This window comes from Tripterygium wilfordii, chromosome 14, assembly GCF_013401445.1.
Source record: "Tripterygium wilfordii isolate XIE 37 chromosome 14, ASM1340144v1, whole genome shotgun sequence".
NCBI lineage: Eukaryota > Viridiplantae > Streptophyta > Magnoliopsida > Celastrales > Celastraceae > Tripterygium > Tripterygium wilfordii.
Genome location: NC_052245.1, coordinates 10,258,191 through 10,282,470, shown reverse-complemented (window position 1 = coordinate 10,282,470; position 24,280 = coordinate 10,258,191). Strand labels below are relative to the sequence as shown.

The following is a 24,280-nucleotide window of genomic DNA, read 5'->3' as shown; positions in this document are numbered from 1 at the left end:
GCATTTTTATATGGCTTCTCGTGAACAACTTAATGTTGTGTTTTAGTTGGAAAAGTTGGTGTCTGTAATTTAAATTGGTAACTAGTTCACAAAATTATGGTTCCTGTAAGCGATGATTTTGGATTTGCTCATTGACATCTCTCTTTGTACAAACACTAGTCTTTTCATTGCATAATGATTTTCAATTTGGTCATATGAACCTTAGTTATGAATTCGAAAATCATATATTATGAAATTGTCAATGGGTTGTTTCCCTTTGCATGCACAAGTTTAAGCATGACTATATTACATTTATTGAACTTTTCAACATTGAGCAACAAAAGAGACTTTTGTTTGTCTAGAAATGTGTCTATTGGTGGAACTTCTATATATGTACATCCTTGAGTTTGGTTGAAGCTTCTTCCTCTTTTAGGTACACAAACCCATGAAACTTTTCTCTCTATTGGATACATGAATAAATACTCCACATTATGCTTCCTCTTAAATGGGTACTCTTAGAATTCTGGGTTAATATAACGTTTAGTCATTGAAAAATACCTAAGTTTCATTTTGGTCACTCGATGTTCACCTGTTTCAAAATGATTACCCGAAGTTGTATTATGTTTCACTGTATTTTTGGTGACCATGCTGAAATATTTGAATATTGTGATAATTACTATAGTGAAACATATTACAATTTTGAGTGAAAACTTGGTTGTTAATAGAGCAGTTGGCTTCTTTGAAAAGACTGTTATTGATTAAAAAAGTTTAATAGCCGTTTGAATTCTTTATCTTTTAGTAAAGCTAATAGCTACATATGGGTTTCGGCCGGATATGTAAGTTTTTCTATTGATCTTGAAATCTTGTGCTAAGTTTTCGGGCATTGGAGAGGGTAGAGAGGTTTATGGAGTGGTTATCAAAATGGGATTTACTTGCGACTCTACGTGGAAAACTCGCTTGTCTATTGTTAGAGTGTCCGTGGAGACTGCGCATGTGCTCTAGTAGAGTGTTTGATCAGATGCTTGTGAGAGGGGAGGTTTCTTGGTCTAGCATTATATCTGGATATGTGAGGGCATGGCTGTTTAATCAATGAGGCCGTAGCATTATATTTGTGGATGGTTGTGGAGCCAAATATCACGATTTTTTTGTGCGAATTGGGACCCGTAGTCAAACTATTTGGGTGCATACTGGTTAAATTCATTGGGCTTGCGTATTAACCCATGGTGTTTTGGGAGTGGAATTGTGAGGGATTCCAAAATGTAGAGTATTGGAGAGTATAAGTTGGAGAGGGATTTATGATAATCTCTTGGTCTTTTGGGCTTCTTGAGTAAAGAGGTCACTGAGAGTATGATTATACAAATTTTCATATCGTGAAGTTTCTCTTGATTGTCTTTTGACAACACTTGTGATTTTTTTTCCATGTAAATTGTTTGTTCTGTGATTGTATTGTTATTCTCAAATTCAATTTCTCTTTTATTATTGATATTGTCGAAGGAGGATTGTATTGCTATTCTCAAGTTTAATTTCTCTTTTATTATTGATATTGTGGAAGGAGGATCATGGAAGACATTTCCAACAACAGACATGGCACTAACATTATCACTAGAGCCCTATTTCACAAACCTCCACATTTTAGCTAGATTCTTTCAAATATCAAATATTACAAAACACAATTGAGATAATTTGCAAAAGAAAGATTGGCTGATCCAGCAACACAACGTCTAACTACAATGATAAGTAAAACAAATTCAGCATCACGGGGGTGAGGGTACAATTTTTCCTGATCATTTGCCGAAACCAAGGAAACCATCCCCTGCAATGACTATCAAGTACTAGTAAGACTAGCATGCTTGCTGCACCGATGGCGTATCTCAATGCTCTCAGCCTCTCAGAACATGAATTTCATTTCAAACTTTAGTTGAATCCTCACCTCCAACTCTTGACTCGTGAAACAGATGAGAAAGCAAAGAGGCGGTTTCAAGAGAAGAGAGGTGTGAAGAAGATCGAGAAGTCGCTTTTCTTATAAAAATTTATTTCCCCAAACTATTGTGCACCTGTCAACACCAGAAGCGAATATATTTTAGAGGTATGATAACCCTCCTTTTATCCTTTCCAATATTCTTTATTATTCTCTTTTTACCCGTGAAAGGAGCTTCCTTTCCTTTCCAATAACATGCATGGCCACGTGTCGGCAAGCTGGGAAGCCTTACCCTTTTTTCCCCTTTTAAAACCAGTTGAACATCCCGGATAAACCTTCTCAATAATTGTAAGCTTTAAAAAAAGACAACTTACCCATGGGGAAGATGACATCTCCACCCACACAATATGGAAGAACATGAGTTCTTTGACGACAAACCGAAAGACAAACCATGAAAAAGAAAAGGGAAATAAAAGCCTTGAAAAAAAGCCAAAGGCAAAAAAAAACCACAGAACCATCTATAAGACCTCAAGACTTATGAGATATAAATGCCTCCTTGTCTCTCTGGACAAAGAAAAGGTGACCATCTGGACCTTCCTCAACCCACATTCTTGGCACCTCCAAATTCAAAGCTTCTTTAACCATAAAATGAGCAGCCCCATTACCCGTCCGCCGCACATGAGAGAATTGTCAAGACAAAAAACCCTTCAACACCCTCTTAATCTCCTTAATAATCCCGCACCATTCCGTTAACCCAGACTCCTCGTTTTGAAGGTCCCGAATAACTAACTGCGAATCCCCTTCCAAAACAATATGTCTAAAACCCATATCAAGAGCAAACACCACAGTCGAAAGAGCAGCTTCCGCCTCCGCCATAGTTGGAGATAATGCGACCCCACCCACGTTATATATAGTATAGTATATAGATGATGAAAATAGAGCTGCTTCTATTTCTTCATTGTTTTCCCTCTTCTTCTATGAACTTTATTTCTTGATATTTCTTTTAGATTAAGTTTTTTTTCTTTCCTTCCTTTCTTTCTGATATGGTAGTTTATTCCTTCTTTTTTCTTTTAACTATATTTTCGTAATGGAATCTCAATGCATCTATGCTGATCTTGTGCACAAAGTTTTATTTTATGCTAATGGCTTTCCAGAGGTGTTTTCTCATGGCTGCTTTGTTGTATGTTTCTTGACAACTCGTGCTGAACTAATCTACCGTCAACCTTGTGTGGGGTTGAGGTATGTTTATTTTCCAAATATTTAGGCCGTCATAGGCGAACATGTGGCCTAGTGACAAAGTTGTCGGGGGTGCAATCTAGATGACAGTTCAATTTCTGAAAACAACATCTCCACATATTATGTGGGGTAAATACATTCTTCCTGTCTTCAACTTCATCCACAACAAAAGCCTTGTGTAGAGGAGTTGTTTACCTTAAGCTATCATAAGAATACTCGTTTAATGAGCTTTGAGCTTCAATGTGAAAGAATGGTGGCTTGTTGTTGCTCTATTCAATCGTGCCATGTTGGAGTTACAAGGGGACTAACATAGATTGGAAGGAAATTCACTTGAATGCTACATGCCTTTTTTTATTTGGTAAGATAAAAGATGAAAAAAAAAGATAAAAGAAAACGTGATTACTTTGAAACTTGCTTAAATTTAACTTCTTCTGAGCTAAAATGAGGATTTTCCAAGCCATTGTTCAATCATTGTAATGGATATAACATTGCCCCCTTTTATATTTATTGTTTGTGGTACATTGGTTATATACTTTGTGACTTCTGATTCCTCTCTCTTAAGTGTCCAAAACAGTCACATTGGCCTTTTGATTGAATTTTGATCCTAGTGATTATAACAGTTTCATGGTCAATTAGATTTTGTCTAACTTTGTTGTGCAAGAAGTATTTACTCATTTGGATACAACATGAAACATATGTTTGTTGAGATAAGAGTCATCTATTTATGTTTGTTAAAATCTCTTTAAATGATAACGATAGAAAATAGATTTATCTTAAATAAGTTTATTCTCTTATTTATCACTTGGTGACCGAATATGGATAAAAATGAGTTTCCACAGAAAATGTGTGGTCTCCACTTTTGTTATGTTTTATTACAACCATTGGACTTAAAGTGCGTATAGTTGATGCGTATGTGAGAATTCTTCAATGGATAAATATCTATTTAAGAGATTTAACAAATCAATTGATAAGATGAATTTAATTATTATCATGTCATTTTACATTTAACTTATCTATGAGATATGATTGTGTTATCTACTATGTGTGGTCTAAATTATCATGTGGATTATTATTGGCTTAGGCATGTAAGTCAATAAATTAGGTGTAAGTCAATAAATTAGGTTGTGTTTCTATTTGATTTAATCTCCTATTGATGATGATCTTTATCTCAGATAAAGCTTATCACTTAGGTATTTGGTTAATGATTATTTACCTAGAGATTAACCAGATCTGGTATTGATGAGATTGACTTATTGATAAACACATTATTTTCTCAATGATTTTATCTCTGGAAAATAGGTTTTTGTATAAATACCAGAGTCTCTCATCAAGATGATTATAGAAGCTATTAGAAAAAATACAAGATCATTGATTGCGATTCATGTTTCTATTTCATATTGTAGTCTCTCATATTCTAGAGTGTTAGATCAAATGTCTAAGTAAAGAGGATAAAAGAGGTCTTTAGTTTTATGTTTTCCTTTTGAAAGAAAGAACAACCCTTAATCACAAAATCAATTGGTATTTCCAATTTTAAAATTGGAATACTTCTTTATGACTTTGTTTGGTAGAGCGGTTGGATTAATTTTCAACCCTAACGTAAAAGCTGTGGAAAAAAGAACTGCGATAAATACTGTGTAATAAGTTGTGAGATGTTTGACGAATTAAAAACTGTCTAAGTTATTGAATAAAAGTATTATCTTAAACTTTATTATATTTTACGATTTTTCTAATAAATTTTTTTATTAAATTTAATCTAATAAATAAAATTTATTATTAAAATTATAAATATTTTATATCAAAATTAAAATGATTATCTTAAAAGTTAACAATGCTATATTCTATTTTTTTTATTTTATTATACACTTTTATTATATTATTATAAGTTTTATATTACAATGACCCCACATTAAAAAAAGTGAAAACGCACAAAAGCTTTTTTGCCAGGAATTACTAGCATATAGCCAACCATTCCATTGGCGGATCAGAGTTGATTGGTGGAGCGGGACCACCCTACCAAAAACTACCTATGGAGAGTGCCATAGATAGAGGTACAGTAACGCAAAAGGCAGTGAAAATCATGGCAGCATAGCAAAACTTATATACAACACTATCTCTAATAGGCTTCTTCTTTATCCTTCTACTCTCGAATTCCTTGCAATTCTTTTCCCTTTCTCCTATCTTACTTCTCTTTCTCTCCCCTTTCACTAAGGCTTCCTGTAAAATTACCAAACTCTCCCTCCCATCAAATCTCCTTCCTTCAATGTCCCTTATCTCCATGCTTACGTCATCCACGTGCACTTCCCCTTCGTCTACCCCACTGCACGTGACCACTAATCTACACTCCACTAACTCCGCTTCCAATCCTTGCCGCCCATCTCCTGCCATAATCGTTGAGTAACAGAGTTGCACGTTTCTTGTTGTGCTAGGCCATTCTAGCGAAACTGGGCTCCTCGAAGACACGTTGCCCGCCCGCTTCAAAATTGGGTCGATCACTATCCAACTCAAACTCAAATTCTCTTTTAGATGTTGAAGAATCTCCTCAATCTCTTTTAAATATGACGGTCCGAATGAAAGATCTTGATTTTGGTTCGATGCTTTTAGGTGATCGAGAAGGGGGAAGGAATCAGAGAAGAAGGAGCGATAACCGCCGAGGAAAGTAGAGATGAGTTGACGTACACATGGGTGGTCGGTGGAGCTCCAAGTGGCAGAGCATATTTCTCGCCATAGTTCATCCTCAGTAGAGAGTGTGAGAAATTGAGACGACGCGCAAGCAATAGCAGCGAGAGATGGGCCATCGAGTCGGGTGAAGATGTGGGTTCGGATGATGTCCGGATTTAAAGTGGAGAGAGTGGTGGTGGTTGATGCGGCAGTAGAGAAAGAACAAGCTGCCATGCCCAAAATGTGTAATTCAGCTTCTGAATTCGTCAGCGTTGGCTACACAATTTTTATAGGGGAAGCAATCATATGGGTGTCGGGGCTTACTGTAATAAAATTACAGCAGACTCCGCTGTAATAGCAATTTAAGACAAAAAAAAAATTTATTTTATTTTGAAAAAATTATAGATGTGTAGTTTATGGTCTAACGAATCCAACGATATATTTTTTGTTCAAAACAAAAATCATATGCTACATGAAAAATTCTTAACAATTTTAGACCGTCGGATATAAACTCAAAACATTCGGTGTCTGGATCAAGATGAATTTGATTTTTGTTTCAAACAAAAAATATATCGTTGGGTTCGTTAGATCATAAACTAAACATTTATAATTTTTTTAAAATAAAATAAAAACATTTTATGATCCAAATCACCTACAACCACGTCTGTTATAATTTTTATTACAGTAGATCCGTGTCACCCCAATCATATAGGCATAGTTGAAAAGTCCATGAGAAAGCAAAAAGTCAGGAGAAAAGCACAAAAGTCATACTCTATTATATGAAAAGACAGCATCAGCTTGTACTACGACCACTCGTGGCCACATTTTTTTTAAGGAAGGCAAATATAAAATAGAGAAAAAAACGAAAGATTATTATGACAACGAAAGACATATGGTTCATACTATGCATATTCAACCTAAAATTTATTAATTTCTTAGGTTGACATTAATTTTATGCTCCCTCACTTTGATAAAATAAAAAAATATATATATGTGGTCAACTTTTTTATTGGCTGTGTTATTTTAATCGGATGGAGTCAGGACCAACCGACTAAGTGAGATTCATATTATGTGGAACCATCTACCCCATGATTCAGTATTTTTCTTATATTCAAAATTGTTGATTAAAGTTAGTGACTTTAATCTTACTATCGTCTATCGTTTGGTAAACAATTTAAGAAAAAGTAAATAGTGACATTGTCGGCTCAATTATTAGCAATTTTACCAGTTTCTCTTGCCGATTCCTTACAATACAACTTAAATCTCCGTGTTTTTCTAGTTTACGGATTCTCTATCCAATAAATATTATAATACATGATTTTTCTGACATCGAAATCATTTGAGAGACGAATATAATATCTCTGAATAGTTTAAAGAAGATATTAAGAGTATAGTAGAGGAACCAATTGTTGTAATTTGCTGAAAAGGATATACCTAAAAAAGAAAAGACCAGAAAAGCGAGTGAACAAAGGTAGCATTAGGGGTGACAAAACTCCATCCAGTCCGGATGATCGAATTTGTCCGACCCGGATTAAACCAAGTTTGGACATAAGTTATACGTCCGAAATCTAGCTAGGTCCAAGCACAAAAATTTGTCCGGTATAAATCGAGTCCAGGTCCAAAAACAAAAATCTTGTTCAATTTACTTGCTTGGAACCTAACCCGGATTAGATTATTATCCGATTTACTTTTTCGGATTTAAACCAATTCGGGTATGATCAATTAAGTACGTCTGAAATCCAAATGGGTTAGGGTCCAGACATGTAAATATTTCGTAAACACGTGTTGTTGTCTCATCCGAAATCAATTTTTTGTCACCCCTAGATAGCGTAGAAGTGAGGGAGGAGAAGAGAAGCCCCCAACTTGTTTGGTGAGAGAAAAAATGAAAGAAAATTGTTGATCAAAGTGATGGTATAATGACTTCATAAAAATAGTGGTTGCCTATGTGATAATTGACTTTGAGGTTAGTACCGTACTACCGTTTGGTAAACAATGAAAATGTTACTTGTCCCATGCAATACAGTTCCAAATCATCCCAGTTCTAGTTGGCAGCTTAGTTGGCGTGCTTATTGAGCATGCCAACCTGGAACAAGACAAAAGAAGATAAGATATGGGTTCTTTTGTGAGTTGTTTCCCGTCCAAATAAAAAAATTCCCGCTTCTCTCTCCTACTTTATAGAGCTAGGTCAAGACTATGCAGTAAATCAAACCCGTGCATACCTTGTTATAGAGCTGTGTATCTTCGATTTCGTCGTTGTTGTGGAGTATCTTCGATTTCGTCGTTTTGGAATGGACGGATACATCCGACTAACAAGGTATGGTTGATGTATATCCTTTATGGTTGGCACCACATTGTTTTCTAGGAGAAGCTGATTCATTAGTGTTAATGGGTTTGGTTAATCTAGAATCGTTCGGTGTACATTGTTTAAATGCTATTACCTGTGCATAATCAACACATTGTTTTAAATTGTCCTCTTATTTTTAGAACAATGTACGTTTGATTCTCTGGATGCACATTGTTTATAACTTAGACATTGATTTATAGTGTATATGGGGGGCCACATTATTTTTAAGGGAGAACGGATTCATTAGTGTTAATGGGTTTGTTAATTGGGAATAGTTTAGTGTCCATTGTTTATAACTGATACATTGATTTATTGTGTCTAGGGTAACAAGACATGGATGCCAAGCTTACCTATGCATTATCAACACATTGTTTTACATTGTTCTATTATTTTTAGAACAATGTACGTTTGATTCTCTGAATGCACATTGTTTATAACTTAGACATTGATTTATAGGGTATACGGGGGGCCACATTGTTTTTAAGGGGAAACTGATTCATTAGCGTTAATGGGTTTGTTAATTGAGAATAGTTTGGTGTCCATTGTTTATAACTGATACATTGATTTATTGTGTATAAGGTTAACAAAACATGGATGTCAAGCTTACCCATGCATTATCAACACATTGTTTTACATTGTTCACTTATTTTTAGAACAATGTACGTTTGATTTTCTGGATGCACATTGTTTATAACTCAGACATTGATTTATAGTGTATATGGGGGGTCACATTATTTTTAAGGGTAAACTGATTCATTAGTGTTAATGGGTTTGTTAATTGAGAATAGTTTGGTGTCCATTTTTTATAACTGATACATTGATTTATTGTGTCTAAGGGTAACAAAACATGGATGTCAAGCTTACCTATGCATTATCAACACATTGTTTTACATTGTTCTATTATTTTTAGAACATGCACATTGTTTATAACTCAGACATTGATTTATAGTGTATATGGGGGGCCACATTGTTTTTAAGGGAAAACTGATTCATTAGTGTATATGTGGGTTTCAAGATATGCATTTCAAGCTTACAATGGATCTGATATCTATTGGCAGGGTCATCCCTTGATTTAAGTGAATCCATGGAAGGAGTGAATGATGGGTATACACTGTGTGGGGAAGCAGTTTTAGAGGGATCAAACAAGATGATGTACAATGGTTTTGATACTTCAGATTCAAGCGTTGAAGGGTTGGGAGCCATTGATCTTGATGATTCAGACGCACTGATGGTCGGAATGTTATTTCAAGACTTGGATGAGGTGTTTGGATATTACAAGAGATATGGTCAAAGGAAGGGATTTTCTATGAAGCGCAGGACTGTTAACAAGGACAATGATGGTATGATTAAATATGTTACATTTACTTATGGTAGATCAGACAAGTGTATTTCAAAGTCAGAGAATTTTTTGAACCCTTGTTCAAATGCCAAGAATGAGTGTCCGTATAGCCAAAGATGGGAAGTGGGAGATAAGCAAAACTCAGTCAAGGTATTTTAGCTGCAATCGTGAGATTAACACACGTGTTAAGCGACAACTTGAGATTAATGACATTGCGGGGATTCGTCCTAATAAAAATCACAATGCTCAGGTGATAAGGGTTGGAGGACATGATAATTTACATTTTTTGAAACAGGATACTCGTAATTTGCTTGCAAAAGTAAGGCGTTTGAGGCTTGGTGAAGGAGATGCAAATGCAATTCAGAGTTATTTTATGAAGATGCAATCAAATAATGATGGGTTTTTTTCCTTGATAGATTGGGATGACAATGGCAAACTTAAAAATGTTTTTTGGGCTAATCCAAGGAGTAGGAAAGCATGTAGGGAATTTGGGGATGTCATCACCTTCGACACGACATATCTTACAAATAAGTATGATATTCCATTTGCACAATTTATTGGTGTCAATCACCATGGGCAGTCAATATTTTTATGCATATCCTTAACAATTCTTCTCCCATTCTCGTTGGTGCCTAGTTGATGTTTTCGTTCAATTGGTACGTGTTTCGGCACTTACAGTTACTATTTGTCTTCAATCATTTGTCGCATTTGGATATTTTCTAGTTCTTGGTAAAATTTTTACCGACTTGAAAACGAAAACAAATTTGTTATCTTAGCAGTCCTTTACTGCCATGTCATATATAATTTCAAGCTTTCTACCCTGAACAGTTATATTTTCCGTCAATTTATCAGCATAATTCACTGTGGAGAAAGAAAATTTGGAAAATTTTACATTTTAAAAGCTTTGGATTTGACCATAGTTTCATATACTTGGTTGCTCGGTCCTCATTATAGTCCGGAAATACATAATAAGAATGGAAGTGAAATGTTATAGATTGGAAGTGAAATGTTCTCCTTGGTAGACTTATATTCTACCACGTATATGCTTATTATCATGTACTTTTAGCTTTATTTTGGAAATCCAGGGTGATTTTTTTTGGATGTCTGCCAGTTAATGCTATCAGGAACTAGAGGAAGTAGACTGTGTAGTTAATCCTCTTGGATTTATTTTTGAGTAACAGTAGAATGACTAAAGTTGTAGTGTTATAATATGAAATCTGTATATAGGTTGTGTATTTTTGCGACAGATGATTGAACAGCTTGATGCTGTGCTTGAGGTGGAAAATCTGGTGTCGTAATTTGAATTAAGAACTGGTTCTAAAAAATGTGGTTCATGTGGGTGATATTTTGGATTTGCCCAATGGCATATGTTTGTACAAACACTCACCTCTCTATTGCATAATGATTTCCAATTTGGTCGTATCAATCATATGTGAATTTGAAAGGAACATCTTATGAAACTGGCAATGGGTTGTTGGCCCTTTGCGTGCATAAGTTTAATTATGAACACAATACATTTTATGGAAGATATAAACATTCTACAATAAGAGAGGCTTTTGTTTGTGTAGACATGTGTCGTTGGACATAACTTATGTTCGTGTTCCCTTTGTTTTTCGCAAATTTGGCATTTTCTTTTTCATGTTGTTAACATGTGGAAGTCTTGGAAAGTGCATTCAGTACAATTCTTGGCGCAAGTGCATTTTTACGTATTTTATGCGGGTTTCGGTGAACTGCTTAATGTTGTGCTTTAGTTGGAAAATCTCTGTAAATTGATTTGGGAACTAGTTCACAAAAGTATGGTTCATGTGGGGACAATGTCATATGTTTGTACAAACACTAGCTTCCCTATGGCATAATGATTTTCTTATCAACCATATATGAATTTGAAAGGAATATCTTATGAAACTGGCAATGGGTTGTTGGCCCTTTGTGTGCATAAGTTTATTTGTGACCACAATACATTTTTTGGAAGTTATAAACATTCTACAATAAGAGAGGCTTTTGTTTGTGTAGACGTGTCGTTTGGCGTAACTTATGTACGTGTTCCTAGTGCTTTTCTTAAAATTTGGCATTTTCTTTTTTGCGTTTTTAACATGTGGAAGTCTTGGAAAGTGCATTCGGTACAATTCTTGGTGCAACTGCATTTTTATGCATTTTATACGGGTTCCCATGAATTACTTAATGTTGTGCTTCAGCTGAAAAACCTCTAATTTGAATTGGGAACTAGTTCACAAAAATATTGTACATGGGGATGATTTTGGATTTGCTCAGTGGCATTTGTTTGTACAAATACTAGCTTCTCTATTGCAAAATGATTTTAAATTCGATCATATCTTATGAAACTAGAATGAGTTCTTGCCATTTTGCGTGCAGTTTAAGCATGATCAGTACATTTATGGAAGGTTTGAACATTATCCAATAAGAGAGGTTTTTGTTTGTCTGGACATGTATCGTTGGGTAGAACTTATGTCCGTGTTTTCTTTACTTTTCGCAAGTTTGGCATTTCCTTTTTGCATTGTTTACATGTGGAAATCTTGGAAAGTGCACAATTCTTCGTCGCGAAGGTGTATTTTTTATGCATTTTTATATGGCTTCCTATGAACAATTTAATAAAAGAGACTTTTGTTTATTTAGACGTGTCTATCGGTGGAACTTCTATATCTACATACTTGAGTTTGGTCGAAGCTTGTTCCTCATTTAGGTACACAAATCCTTGGAACTTTTTCTCTCTATCGGATACATGAATAAATACTCCACATTATGCTTCCTCTTAAATGTGTACTCTTAGATTCTATTAATACATGTAACAGCTTAAGATCTTTCAAAAATATCCATCCGCAGTTAGTTACAACTGGGATTGTTAGTGAAGACTTGGTAGTTAATAGAGCCGTTGGCTTCTTTGAAATGGGATTTACTTGCAAAACTCGCTTGTCTATTGTTAGTTGTTACGAGAGAGTTGTCGGCCAGGAAAACTTGTATTTTCTCATTACTCAATACAACCTCTTGTACAAACCTAAATACAGTGTAGTGTATTATAATTATATATACAATGACTAAATTACCCTTATACATTCTAACACTCCCCCTCAAGTTGGAGCATAGATGTCAATCATGCCCAACTTGCTTCAAATATCAGTTATTCGACTCCTTGGTAGAGCTTTAGTAAATACATCGGCTATTTGATCTCTGTTCTGACATGGTTAAGTTGAACCATTCCTTGTTGGAGTTTCTCTCGACTGAAATGACAGTCAACCTCAATATGTTTTGTACGCTCATGAAATACTAAGTTAGAAGCAATATGAATAGTTGCTTGATTATCACACCACAATTGCATAGGAGTTGAGTCCTTCATACCAATTTCCTCAAGTAAGTGACGAACCCACATAAGTTCACAAATAGACTGAGCCATGGCTCTATATTCAGATTTAGCACTCGACTTTGCAACCACATTTTGTTTCTTACTTTTCCATAATTTCAAATTCCCACCAACAAAGACATAATAACCTGTAGTAGACCGTCTGTCTATAGGACATCCCGCCCAATCAGCATCAGAGAATCCTTCCACCCCAAAGTTATTACGATCTTTACAAAGAACACCACGACCCGTTCCTTCCACTCTACTGTGACCATGATCCTTATAAACAATACCACGACCTGGAGCACCCTTAGAGTGTGTTTGGATTGAGAGATTTGGAGGGAAGGGAAATAGAGTTTCCTTCCAATTCCCTTGTTTGGATAGTTTATTAAAAATTAAGGAGAGGGATTTGAGGGAATTTGGGAGGAAGATTTCATTAAATTTTTGTTAAAATTCTTTCTCTACAAAATAGAGTCATTTGGAGGGAAGAGATTACTAATTAAGTCATTTGTAAGTTAAATATCTATTTTACCCTTATACATAATATTTTAATATAAAAAAAGGATAAATTAGTAAATTAAACAAATTTTCTTTCCTTCTTTTTTTTATCTATCCAAACATGGGAGAGGGAAAAATACTCCCCCTTCCCCTCCCATCCCTTCTCTCCCCCTCCCCTCCCTTCTCTTCCCTTCCTCCCAAATCCCTCAATCCAAACACACTCTTTAAGGTACTTCAAGATGTGAATAACTGCATCCCAGTGAGATGTCCGAGGAGATGATATAAACTGACTGACCACACTTACCGGGAAGGCAATATCTAGACGCGTCACTATAAGGTAATTTAGTTTCCCAACTAAATGCCTATACTGTTCTGGATCACCAAGTAGAACACCATCTTCAGTCGCCAATTTCACATTAGGCACCATAGGTGCCTCACACGGTTTAACATCAACCAAACCTGTCTCATTAAGTATATCAAGTATATATTTCCTCTGAGAAAGAAAGATACCTTTCTTGCTCCGTGACACTTCAATGCCCAAGAAATACCTGAGAGGTGATCCTTTGTTTGAAATTTGGTGCGAAGAAAAGACTTGAAGCAGTAATGCCCATACTATCACTCCCAGTAATCACAATATCATCAACATATACCACCAGAAGAATACAACCTAACTCAGATTGTCTGGAGAAAACATAATGGTCAAGAGCACTCCGACACATCACAAACTCAATAACCACTTCACTGAATCTACCAAACCAAGCACGAGGAGACTGTTTCAACCCATATAATGATTTCCAAAGAAAACATACTTTCCCAAACTCCCCCTGAGCAACAAACACAGGTGGTTGCTCCATGTAGACCTCTTCAACCAAATCATCATGCAAGAAAGCATTCTTAACATCTAACTGATGTAAAGGCCAGTGATAGATTGCAGCAAGAGAAATAAATAGGCGAATAGAAGTGATCTTGGCAATCGGAGAAAATATCTCTAAATAATCAACACCATAAGTCTGAGCATAGCCTTTCGCCACTAACCAAGCCTTCAAACGGGCCACAGAACCATCGGGATTCACTTTAACAGTGAAAATCCACTTACGACCAATAACACATTTTCCTTTGGGAAGATAAACAAGATCCCAAGTACCATTCTCCTTAAGAGCAAACATCTACGATCCTTCATTTCTTGTCGCCACTCAGAATGAGAAAAAGCCTCTGAAACAGACTTAGGAACAGAAATAGAATCGAGAGAAGAAATAGTAGATTGGGAGACAAGAGAAAGATTATTATAAGACACAAAGGAAGATATAGGATAGGTACAAGAACGTTTACCTTTATGAAGAGTAATAGGTAAATCAAGACTATCATCAGGAGCAGTAGGACTCGAATCTGGTGAGGAAGAGGCATGTGAAAGCTGAGTGTCATGGTCTGTCATAGGTGCTACTGGAGAATTCACTGTAGGTGATGCAGCAGAATGGTGCCAGGTATGTTGGGAATACGTTTGAGTGAAGGGAGGACGGGAAGACTCAGTATAAAGATCATGTCCAAATACACGGTAGACAGGGAACTCATTCTCAGGGTCAAAGGAGGATGTAGAAGAATCACTAACATAAGGAGTACATTCAAAGAATGTAACATCAGTTGAAACTAATTATCGAATGAGATCAGGAGAGAAACAACGATACCCTTTTTGATGACGAGAGTATCCCAAGAAAACACATTTTAGAGAACGCGGGTCTAGTTTAGTAACCTTAGGTCGAACATCCTGCACAAAACACACACAACCAAATATACGTGGTGGAAGACAAAAGAGAGGCTCAGAGGGAAACAAAATAGAATAAGGTATACCTATATCCAGAATCGACGAGGGCATACGATTGATTAGATAACAAGCAGTATGAACAGCATCAGCCCAAAAGATCTTGGAAACTTTCATATGGAACAATTGAGCCCTGGCAACTTCCATCAAATGATGATTTTTTCGTTCGGCCACCCCGTTTTGTTGTGGGGTGACAACACATGATGACTTATGAACAATACCATTTTGAACAAGATAAGAAGAGAGAGAATCAAAAAAAATACTCTTTGGCATATATTGTCACTACGTAGAATTCGAATAGAAGCATTATTTTGAGTTTCGATTTCAGCATGAAATGCACAAAATATAGAATATAACTCAGAACGCTTTTTCATTAAATATAACCAAGTCACCTGGGTAAAGTCATCAACAAAAGTAACAAAGTAACGAAATCCAGATTGAGACATAACTAGACAAGGACCCCAGACATCTGAATGAATCAACTCAAAGGGGGACGCAGCTCGTTTATTGACTCGAGGAACATAAGATGCTCGATGATGCTTAGCAAACTAACGTGCCTCACACTCTAATTGAGACATTGAACCTAAAGACGGACAAAGATGCTTTAAAGCACTTAACGAAGGATGACCAAACTGACAATGCAACTGGTAGATAGAGGTAGTACTAATAGAAGCAACTAGCCGTGGCACTGGTGAAATGTCAGCAGCAAGAACGTACAGACAATTAGATACACGACCTCTATCAATAATCTTCTTCATCACTAGATCCTGAAACACACAATGATCAGGAAAGAAATGAACAGAACGACGTAAAGCATAAGTAATTCTACTCACAGATAATAAGTTAAAAGGAAAATGAGGCAAGCATATGACAGAAGATAGAGATAAAGTAGATGTAGGTGAGGCTGTACCACTACCAAGTACAGGAACATTAGAGCCATCGGCTAGAGTGACATTTGGTAGAATGAGAGATGACTAAAATGAGGAAAGCATACTTGTATTGCTAGTGATATGATCGGTGGCTCCAGAGTCAATGACCCAAGTATCGGAGGAGGAAGAAAGGCATGCAGTTGGATTACATGACTGAACAAGATTGGCAGTAGACTGGATGGCGTAAAATTGAGCAAACCAAGCATACTCATCAGTCGAGATCACAATATGACTATCAGACCTGGGCGCTATGGAAGAAGACACAACTTCAGTAGGAGTAGGCAACAGACCCTCCTGGGTAGCAACATTGGCAAACCGCAGAGATGCAGATGGTTTACCATTCAATTTCCAACAATTTTGCTTCAAATGACCTTGCTCTCCACAGTGATGACATATCCTAGGACCTTCATGCCCTCCATTATCACGGCCACCCACACGCACTCCTCGACCACTACTACGACCACCTCTATTACCACCAACTGGTGGTGTCCAACCCAATAAAGCAGAAGTATCACCAGAGACCGCAGATACTCCAGAAGATTCTTTACAATCCTTACAAAATTTGCGCAACCGAGAGAACACCTCAGCTTGTGAAGGAAGAGTAGAGTCTGTAAGAATTTGAGACCGAGCCACTTTATACTCGGATTCCAATCCTGCAAGAAAACACTGAACCATGATCTCCTCTTCATGTTCCTGCATTTTCTTCACATCAGCTAGTATGGGATATAAGGTATTCTTCTCCTCAAACATTTGCTTACAATCAGTATAATACTCGACCAAGGTGCATCCCTTCTAATCAGCTCGATACAAACCAGATAATAGATCATGAACATGGGATAAGTTCTGCTTACTGGAATACAAGGACTCCAAATATTCCCACAACTCTCGGACAGTATCACAATGACCAACCATATCATCAACAGTGTACTCCATAGTATGCTGAATCATAGTAAACAATTATCATCTGCTTTCTGCCATTGAGCCCTTGCTGTAGGCTCCGTTGGTGGATTATCAGTCAAGTGCTTCTCCATATCAATACCTGACAAGTATCGTCTAATGACCCGTTTCCATTGACTATAATTGGCACCATTAAGTTACCTATATGTAATGCGATGCCCAGTTGTCACAATTTCAGTGAATGCCTTAGTTTCACTAGGACCCACCATTGTAATCAGCTCAAAGAAATCAACCAATCAACTCAAAGAAATCAACAGAAATCAACCAATTCTAACTCTGACTGGTCAACTCTCTCACTGACCCACTCACGGGAACCACCAGAATCCCCAAAACCAGACTTACGGGAACCAGAATCTCCAAAACCACACGCTGACAAGACCATATCAATCGCACCAGGCACTGATCTTGAGTCGACTCCCGCTCTGAATATAGAGCCCAGATACACAAAAGAAAACAAGAGAACTCGATTTCACCTCTGAAAACAAGACCTAGATGCGCGACCAGAACCAGAACCAGAACTCGACTTCACCTCTGAAAGCAGAATCCAGATGCACGACTAGACTGAACAGAACTCGTTGCACCAACCCACTAGAATGAGAACCAGAACTAGAAGGGAAACGAAGAAGATCGGAAGGAGAACGAAAACTACTGAGATCGACATAGACTCGCGACCACCATAGGCTCCGATACCATGTTACGAGAGTTGTCGGCCACGAAAACTTGTATTTTCTCATTACTCAATACAACCTCTTGTACAAACTTAAATACAGTCTAGTGTATTATAATTATATATACAATTACTAAATTACCCTTATACATTTTAACATTAGTGTTTGTGGAGAATACGCATGTGCGCTGGTAGAGGGATTAGATGCTTGTGAACTGAGATTGACATAGACTCGCGACCACCATAGGCTCCGATACCATGTTACGAGAGTTGTCGGCCAAGAAAACTTGTATTTTCTCATTACTCAATACAACCTCTTGTACAAACTTAAATACAGTCTAGTGTATTATAATTATATATACAATGACTAAATTACCCTTATACATTCTAACATTAGTGTTGTGGAGAATGCGCATGTCCGCTAGTAGAGTGATTAGATGCTTGTGAGAGAGGAGGTTTCTTGGCGATAGTGCTAGTTATACATAACCAAACATCTCTAGGTATCCCTAATACACATGGCATGACACATGGACTCAATGACATGGCAATTTCAAAACAAACTAATATCTAATACATTTTAGAATGGGCGGGCCTTTTAGAACATATATCAAGAACAAAGAGAGAGAAACTCTCAAAAACCCCAAATCAAAGAGAGAGAAACCCTCCAACATCTCTCTCAAACAAATAGAATATTCGAAAAACCCATTGAATCGCAACCTTCGGCCGTCCCTGTGGCTAGCATCGATTCACAAGGTACTGAATTTGTTTCTCTCATGAAATTTTTTGATCCATAATTTGTTTGATTTTGGTTCCTTCATCCAGGGATGACTCCAGTCTTCGATCTATCCGTTTGTGAAAGCGTCGTGTCTCGATAAAGCTAGCTCGGCGAGGCTGTCACCGATAACGACGGATAATGCGATATTAGACTACATGGAACCTTGGAGAGCCAATATTTGACAGGGACATGGTGCCATCGTCCCTTGTTGAGATAGCCCCAATTCTCCGTGTGGCCAATGAAGTGGAATTGAGCAACCCAAGAGTCGATTATCTCTGTAAATATATCATATATTTGGGCTTGCTCTTTTTTCTTTACAGTTTTTTTATGGGTGTTGCATAAATTCTAAAGGTTCTTGCTTGCTTGGGGCTCGACTGTAGATGTGTGCTTTTGCATTTTTTCTAGTGTTTATTTTTACTTTGTTTGGACATGGACTTGAATATGTGGGTTTGTGCAGGACTTTAGGATTCTTTGCAAGGGTGTCTTTGTGTTTGTATATGGTGTCACGGGGTGTCATGCATTTTGGTTATGTGTGTCTATTTATACATTGTTCACATCTGTAAATACATTTTTCGTATTCCTAATCACGTTGTTCCTTTACAAATACATTATTGTTCTGAATGACAATATGTTTATTAGTGGATAATTACATTCTTGAAATCGATAATTACACATTAAATATTTTTAATTACATTGATTCCATTTATTATTACACATTAAATATTTTATCACACTTCCAATAATTTCTATTACACTATATGTAGTCCTCATTATCATCTTTATTATGCTTCTAATAATATGTCTATTAATTACACTTTATCAACGAAGTCCATATTTTCACAGCCAATAAATCATAAAAAAAATGTCAAATGTAGTGTGAAGAAAAATTGAACAATCACTCAATATTTTTATTATTTATACATACTATTTAGGTACATATTCAGGCCACCATAGTAATCAAACAATAAGAATTGAAACTTATGATGCTCTCAAATCATGTCGAGTACCTATTATAACCAGTAAATCCAAATTTTTCACTCAAACATAGTACAATAGACATCAAAGATGCTACTTTTTATTGTAAAGCAACCAGTACACTAATTTCTTGGTTTGATGCCCTTGGCAAATTATATAATTACATTGTTTACAATTCTAATTAAACTAGAGACATTTATAATTACACATTATACTACTTTGATTATATCTCATAAATATTCTATATTATTACAAAATAATCATGGATAATTACATTATTTCAATTCGTAATTATACATTGATAGGTTCTAATTAAATTCTTTTGGTCATAATTACACTATAAATAGTAATAATTACACGTTGACCAGAAGAAATCATAATTAAACTATAACTAGTAATAATAACATTGTTCAAGTATCACAACATATTAAGCTAAATTGGGCTCATCCAAACATGAAGTAGTCTTCGTGTCGTGTACAAGGCAGTGTTTATCAAGAATATTGATTAGTACGTGTCTCATGGTCATTTATGCACATCAAACATAAGCATCTGCTCAATATACCAATCCAATACTACTTCATTAATGGCCAAGAAATAGATAAAAGATTGACATAAGAGAGCGACAAAGGGGGAGGACCCGTTCAAATTGATTTGGTATGTTTATGGTCGTTGGTTCGCCGCCCACTTCTTCGTCTACGTAACTCATCGACCGTTCAAATACTTTCTTCTTCAAACAGATCTCTTCGCACTTCCCCCATTTTCTTCTCCCTACGAACCAAGCTCATACCAGAACAATCCATCCCCACCGCCGCAAGCGTTCTTTGGCCAGAATGGCTGGGAATATGCACAGTAGACATCACGTATTCACGTGAGGGGACCTACGGATTTAGCTTATGCGATCTACGGATTTAGATTTCAATTACACCTGAATACAAGCAGGAGAGAGAAAAAATAAATCAGAATGGAAGATACCCAACAGAGAGAAGGAGAGAGAGGCGGGAATCGTGAGGAGAGAGAGGCGGGAATACTTATTGCATTTGCTTATGTGGCATAATTTTTTGTCCCCACATATCTAGGTGGCATCTAACTTGTACTGTCAGTTAGATTATGGAGCTTTATGAACAAAGTTATCTATGGAAGTTTAGCATTTTCCGGTTTCTTGGTCTGGTATTATATCTGGATATGTGAGGAGGTTTTTAGGAAGCTCCAAATCGCACAATCTTCGAAGCATTGGAAACCAGATGTAAGCTTTTTACTGATTTTGGCTGAGCCAAATATTTTTAAACCCTCATTTGGGACCCCAAATAAATTCTCTTAATCCCTAAAAATATATTTGCGTTTTGGTTTCACGAAAACCAAGTATTCTAGATGAATCACAATGGAACCTCAATATCTTGAAGGTTCCTTGCTATTTAAACAGAATATAAGGATTCCATAATTAGTCTTGGTACATTTATTAGGGTTGGATGGCTTGGGTTAATCCTAAAACTAGGGCGTTGCATTTTTGTTTTCATGATGTATAATGAACAATCCTAGCATGCATCTAAATCATCTAACACCCTAAATAGAATTAATTAACTACTTTACACTACTATCCACTATCCTATTACATGGTTTACAAAGATATATACATGTCAAATCATAAAATTATAAAAAATACAAGAAAAAGAAAAAACTTTAAATACTGTACATAAAAATCTGAATTTTATATACTAAAACTAAATTGGACCAATCCAACCCATGGAGCTCACCAGTTGCTCAACTCCGATCCAACTTCTAAATGTACAATCCGGCCCATATTCAAACCGAATCTCCAACCCATGTCATATGAAAAATCTTCTTCTTTTAAGCACCCAAACCCATCTCGAATATTCCCTAAATGCAACAAATTTGTGAGCCAAAAGCCGAAGAAAATGGCTTTAATTCCAATTTTTGTCAACAAACTCAAAGATGCATGAATCATAAGCCAAAACATTCATCAATTACGACGCAGAAGTTCAAAAGTATATTTAGAACAAATGGTCTACCACGGTCAAGATAACATCATGAACAACGAGTGACCAACCTTGCCTCCATTTCAAAGGAGTTAGTCACGGACCATTGAGAAATTGAATTTTCTCGTCCGAAATATTGCAGAAAGCAAAACAGTATAATCGAGAATTTGAGTGCAGATTCAATGGATTTCTCAAATCAGAAAAGAGAAATAAGTCCGAGAACCTAAAGAGAGCGTGATCCTATGTGTAGGTTCAGCAAAAAAGCACAATGCAAGCCAAAATTCACATGAAACTCATTGGTTTATCTTTATCCACAAAAGACCAGTCAAAACCCATTGAGAAACTGTTGTGTACAACTTTGTTTCTGTGTAAAAAGAAAAAAAAAAAGAACGAGGACTCATGCGGAGGAACAGGGAGAGGATGTTTTGGGGAAGAGGAGGAGGATAATCAAATAATACATATGAACCACAACATAGAGTGAACGAATGAAATAGAATGAAGAAATGAAAGAGAGTAAAAAAAAGCAAATCAAAAAAAGCAAAACCAACAAGAAAATACATAGATGAAATCCGAAGAGTAATTAGCAAAGAAGAAATTTCTAGAAATTATATAGGTTTCCTCTAAAGATTGTGGTGCTTGGTAGTTATTCATTATTCCGTATATTTTCATAATTGTTGATTAACGACTAGTGTGTGAGCACATGTATTCAACAATGTGTTTTGTTTGATGACCTTTTTCTCTGGTTCTTATATTTTAGCTACTTTCTAGATGCAATGTGGGAGATCAATGAGACAAATGTGTCTTTTGACATTTTAATGATTCTAATTAATCTAATAAACATGCATTTGTGACCCATCTATCATTCTTAACATAGTATCTTAACGTGGTCGAATCACTACGTAAATAGCAAAATTGTTCATCCAAAAATTATATTACCTGTCACTATGCATGGGTTGATAACTAGCACTATTAATTATCTAAGGGAGTAAAAAAAATTAATGTTGTATATCGGTTAAGTAAAGAAGATAAAAGAGGTATTTAGTTTTATGTTTTCTTTCGAAAAAAGGGACAACCCTCAATCACAAAATCAATTGGTATTTCCAATTTTAAAATTGGAAGACTTCTTTATGATTTTGTGTGGTAGAGCGGTTGAATTAAATTTCAATGCTAATTTATAAGCTGTGAAGTGTTTGACAAACTAAAAACTGTATAACTTATTGAATAAAAGTATTATCTTAAACTTTATTATATTTTATGATTTTTATGATAAATTTCGTTATTAAATTTAATCTAATAAATTTAATATATTATTAAAATTATAAATATTTTATATCAAAATTAAAATGATTATCTTAAAAGTTAACAATGCTATATTATATGTTTTTTTTACTTTATTATACACTTTTATTATATTATTATAAGTTTTATATTACAATGGACCCCACATTAAAAAAAGTGAAAACACAAAAAAGCTTTTTTGCCAAGAATCGCTAGCATATAGCCAACGATTCCATTGGCAGATCAAAGTTGATTGGTGGAGCGGGACCACCCTACCAAAACCTACCTATGGAGAGTGCCATAGATAGAGGTACAGTAACACAAAAAGCAGTGAAAATCATGGCAGCATAGCAAAACTTATATACAACACCATCTCCAATAGGCTGCTTCTCTATCTTTCTCTTGAATTCCATGCAATTCTTTTCCCCTTCTCCTCTCTTACTTCTCTTTCTCTCCCCTTTCACTAAGGCTTCCTGTAAAATGACCAAACTCTCCCTCCCATCAATTCTCCTTCCTTCAATGTCCCTTATCTCCATGCTTACGTCATCCACGTGCACTTCCCCTTCGTCTACCCCACTGCACGTGACCACTAACCTGCACTCCACCAACTCCGCTTCCAATCCTAGCCGCCCATCTCCTGCCATAATCGTCGAGTAATAGAGTTGCACATTTCTTGTTGTGCTACGCCATTCTAGTGAAACTGGGCTTCTTGAGGATACGTTGCCCGCCCGCTTCGAAATCGGGTCGATCACGATCCAACTCAAACTCAAATTCTCTTTTAGATGTTGAAGAATCTCCTCAATCTCTCCTTCATGTTGTATTGGAGTTGAAACGTCATCGTTTGCCTCTGATAACTCGACACAGAAAGGAGAACACAGAAACTTCGTCGTCGTGGTGTGTGTTTCTCGTATATTCGAGAATATGGGTATGTTCTTGTAGTAGATATCGACAGCCGAGATTAAATATGACGGCTCGAATGAACGATCTTGATTTTGGTTTGATGCTTTTGGGTGATCAAGACGGGGGAAGGAATCGGAGAAGAAGGAGCGATAACCGCCGAGGAAAGTAGAGATGAGTTGACGGACACATGGGTGGTCGGTGGATCTCCATGTGGCGGAGCATATTTCTCGCCATAGTTCATCCTCAGTAGAGAGTGCGAGAAATTGCGATGATGCGCAAGCAATAGCAGCGAGAGATGGGCCGTCGAGTCGGGTGAAGATGTGGGTTCGGATGATGTCCGGATCTAGAGTGGAGAGAGTGGTGGTGGTTGATGCGGCAGTAGAGAGAGAAAAAGCTGCCATGGCCAAAATGTGTAATTCAGCTTCTGGATTCGTCAGCGTTGGCTACACAGTATTATAGGGGAGGCATCATTTAGGCATAGTTGAGAAGTCCATGAGAAAAGCACAAAAGTCATGCTCGTATTATATGAAAGGACAGCAGTAATTAATTTACCTTGTACTATGACCACTCGTGGCCACATTTTTTTTTTTTTTTAAGGAAAGCAAATATAAAATAGAGAAAAAACAAAAGATCATGCAGACAACGAAAGACATATGGTTCAT

General features: G+C 36.4%; 1 protein-coding gene and 1 pseudogene across 1 annotated transcript; one reads left to right on the top strand and one right to left on the bottom strand.

The window, feature by feature from the left end:
• Window positions 1-5,066: 5,066 nt before the first annotated feature.
• On the bottom strand, window positions 5,067-24,254 carry LOC120014686 (F-box protein At2g27310-like). The gene is made up of 2 exons (XM_038866708.1): window positions 23,522-24,254; window positions 5,067-5,677 (listed from the first exon to the last, which is right to left on the bottom strand). The coding sequence occupies exons 1-2, from the start codon at window positions 24,017-24,019 to the stop codon at window positions 5,144-5,146; spliced, it is 1,032 nt and encodes a 343-aa protein (XP_038722636.1). The 5' UTR covers window positions 24,020-24,254; the 3' UTR covers window positions 5,067-5,143.
• The window catches only part of LOC120014219, an 18,747-nt pseudogene continuing 18,484 nt past the window's right edge, over window positions 24,018-24,280 (top strand).

Coding starts and splice junctions, on each gene's coding strand:
- LOC120014686 (XM_038866708.1), bottom strand. CDS start 24,019: ATGGCAGCTTTTTCTCTCTCTACTGCCGCATCAACCACCACCACTCTC. Junction 5,678..23,521: donor CAATACAACATGAAGGAGAG/ATTGAGGAGATT, acceptor TATTTAAAAGAG/ATTGAGGAGATTCTTCAACA.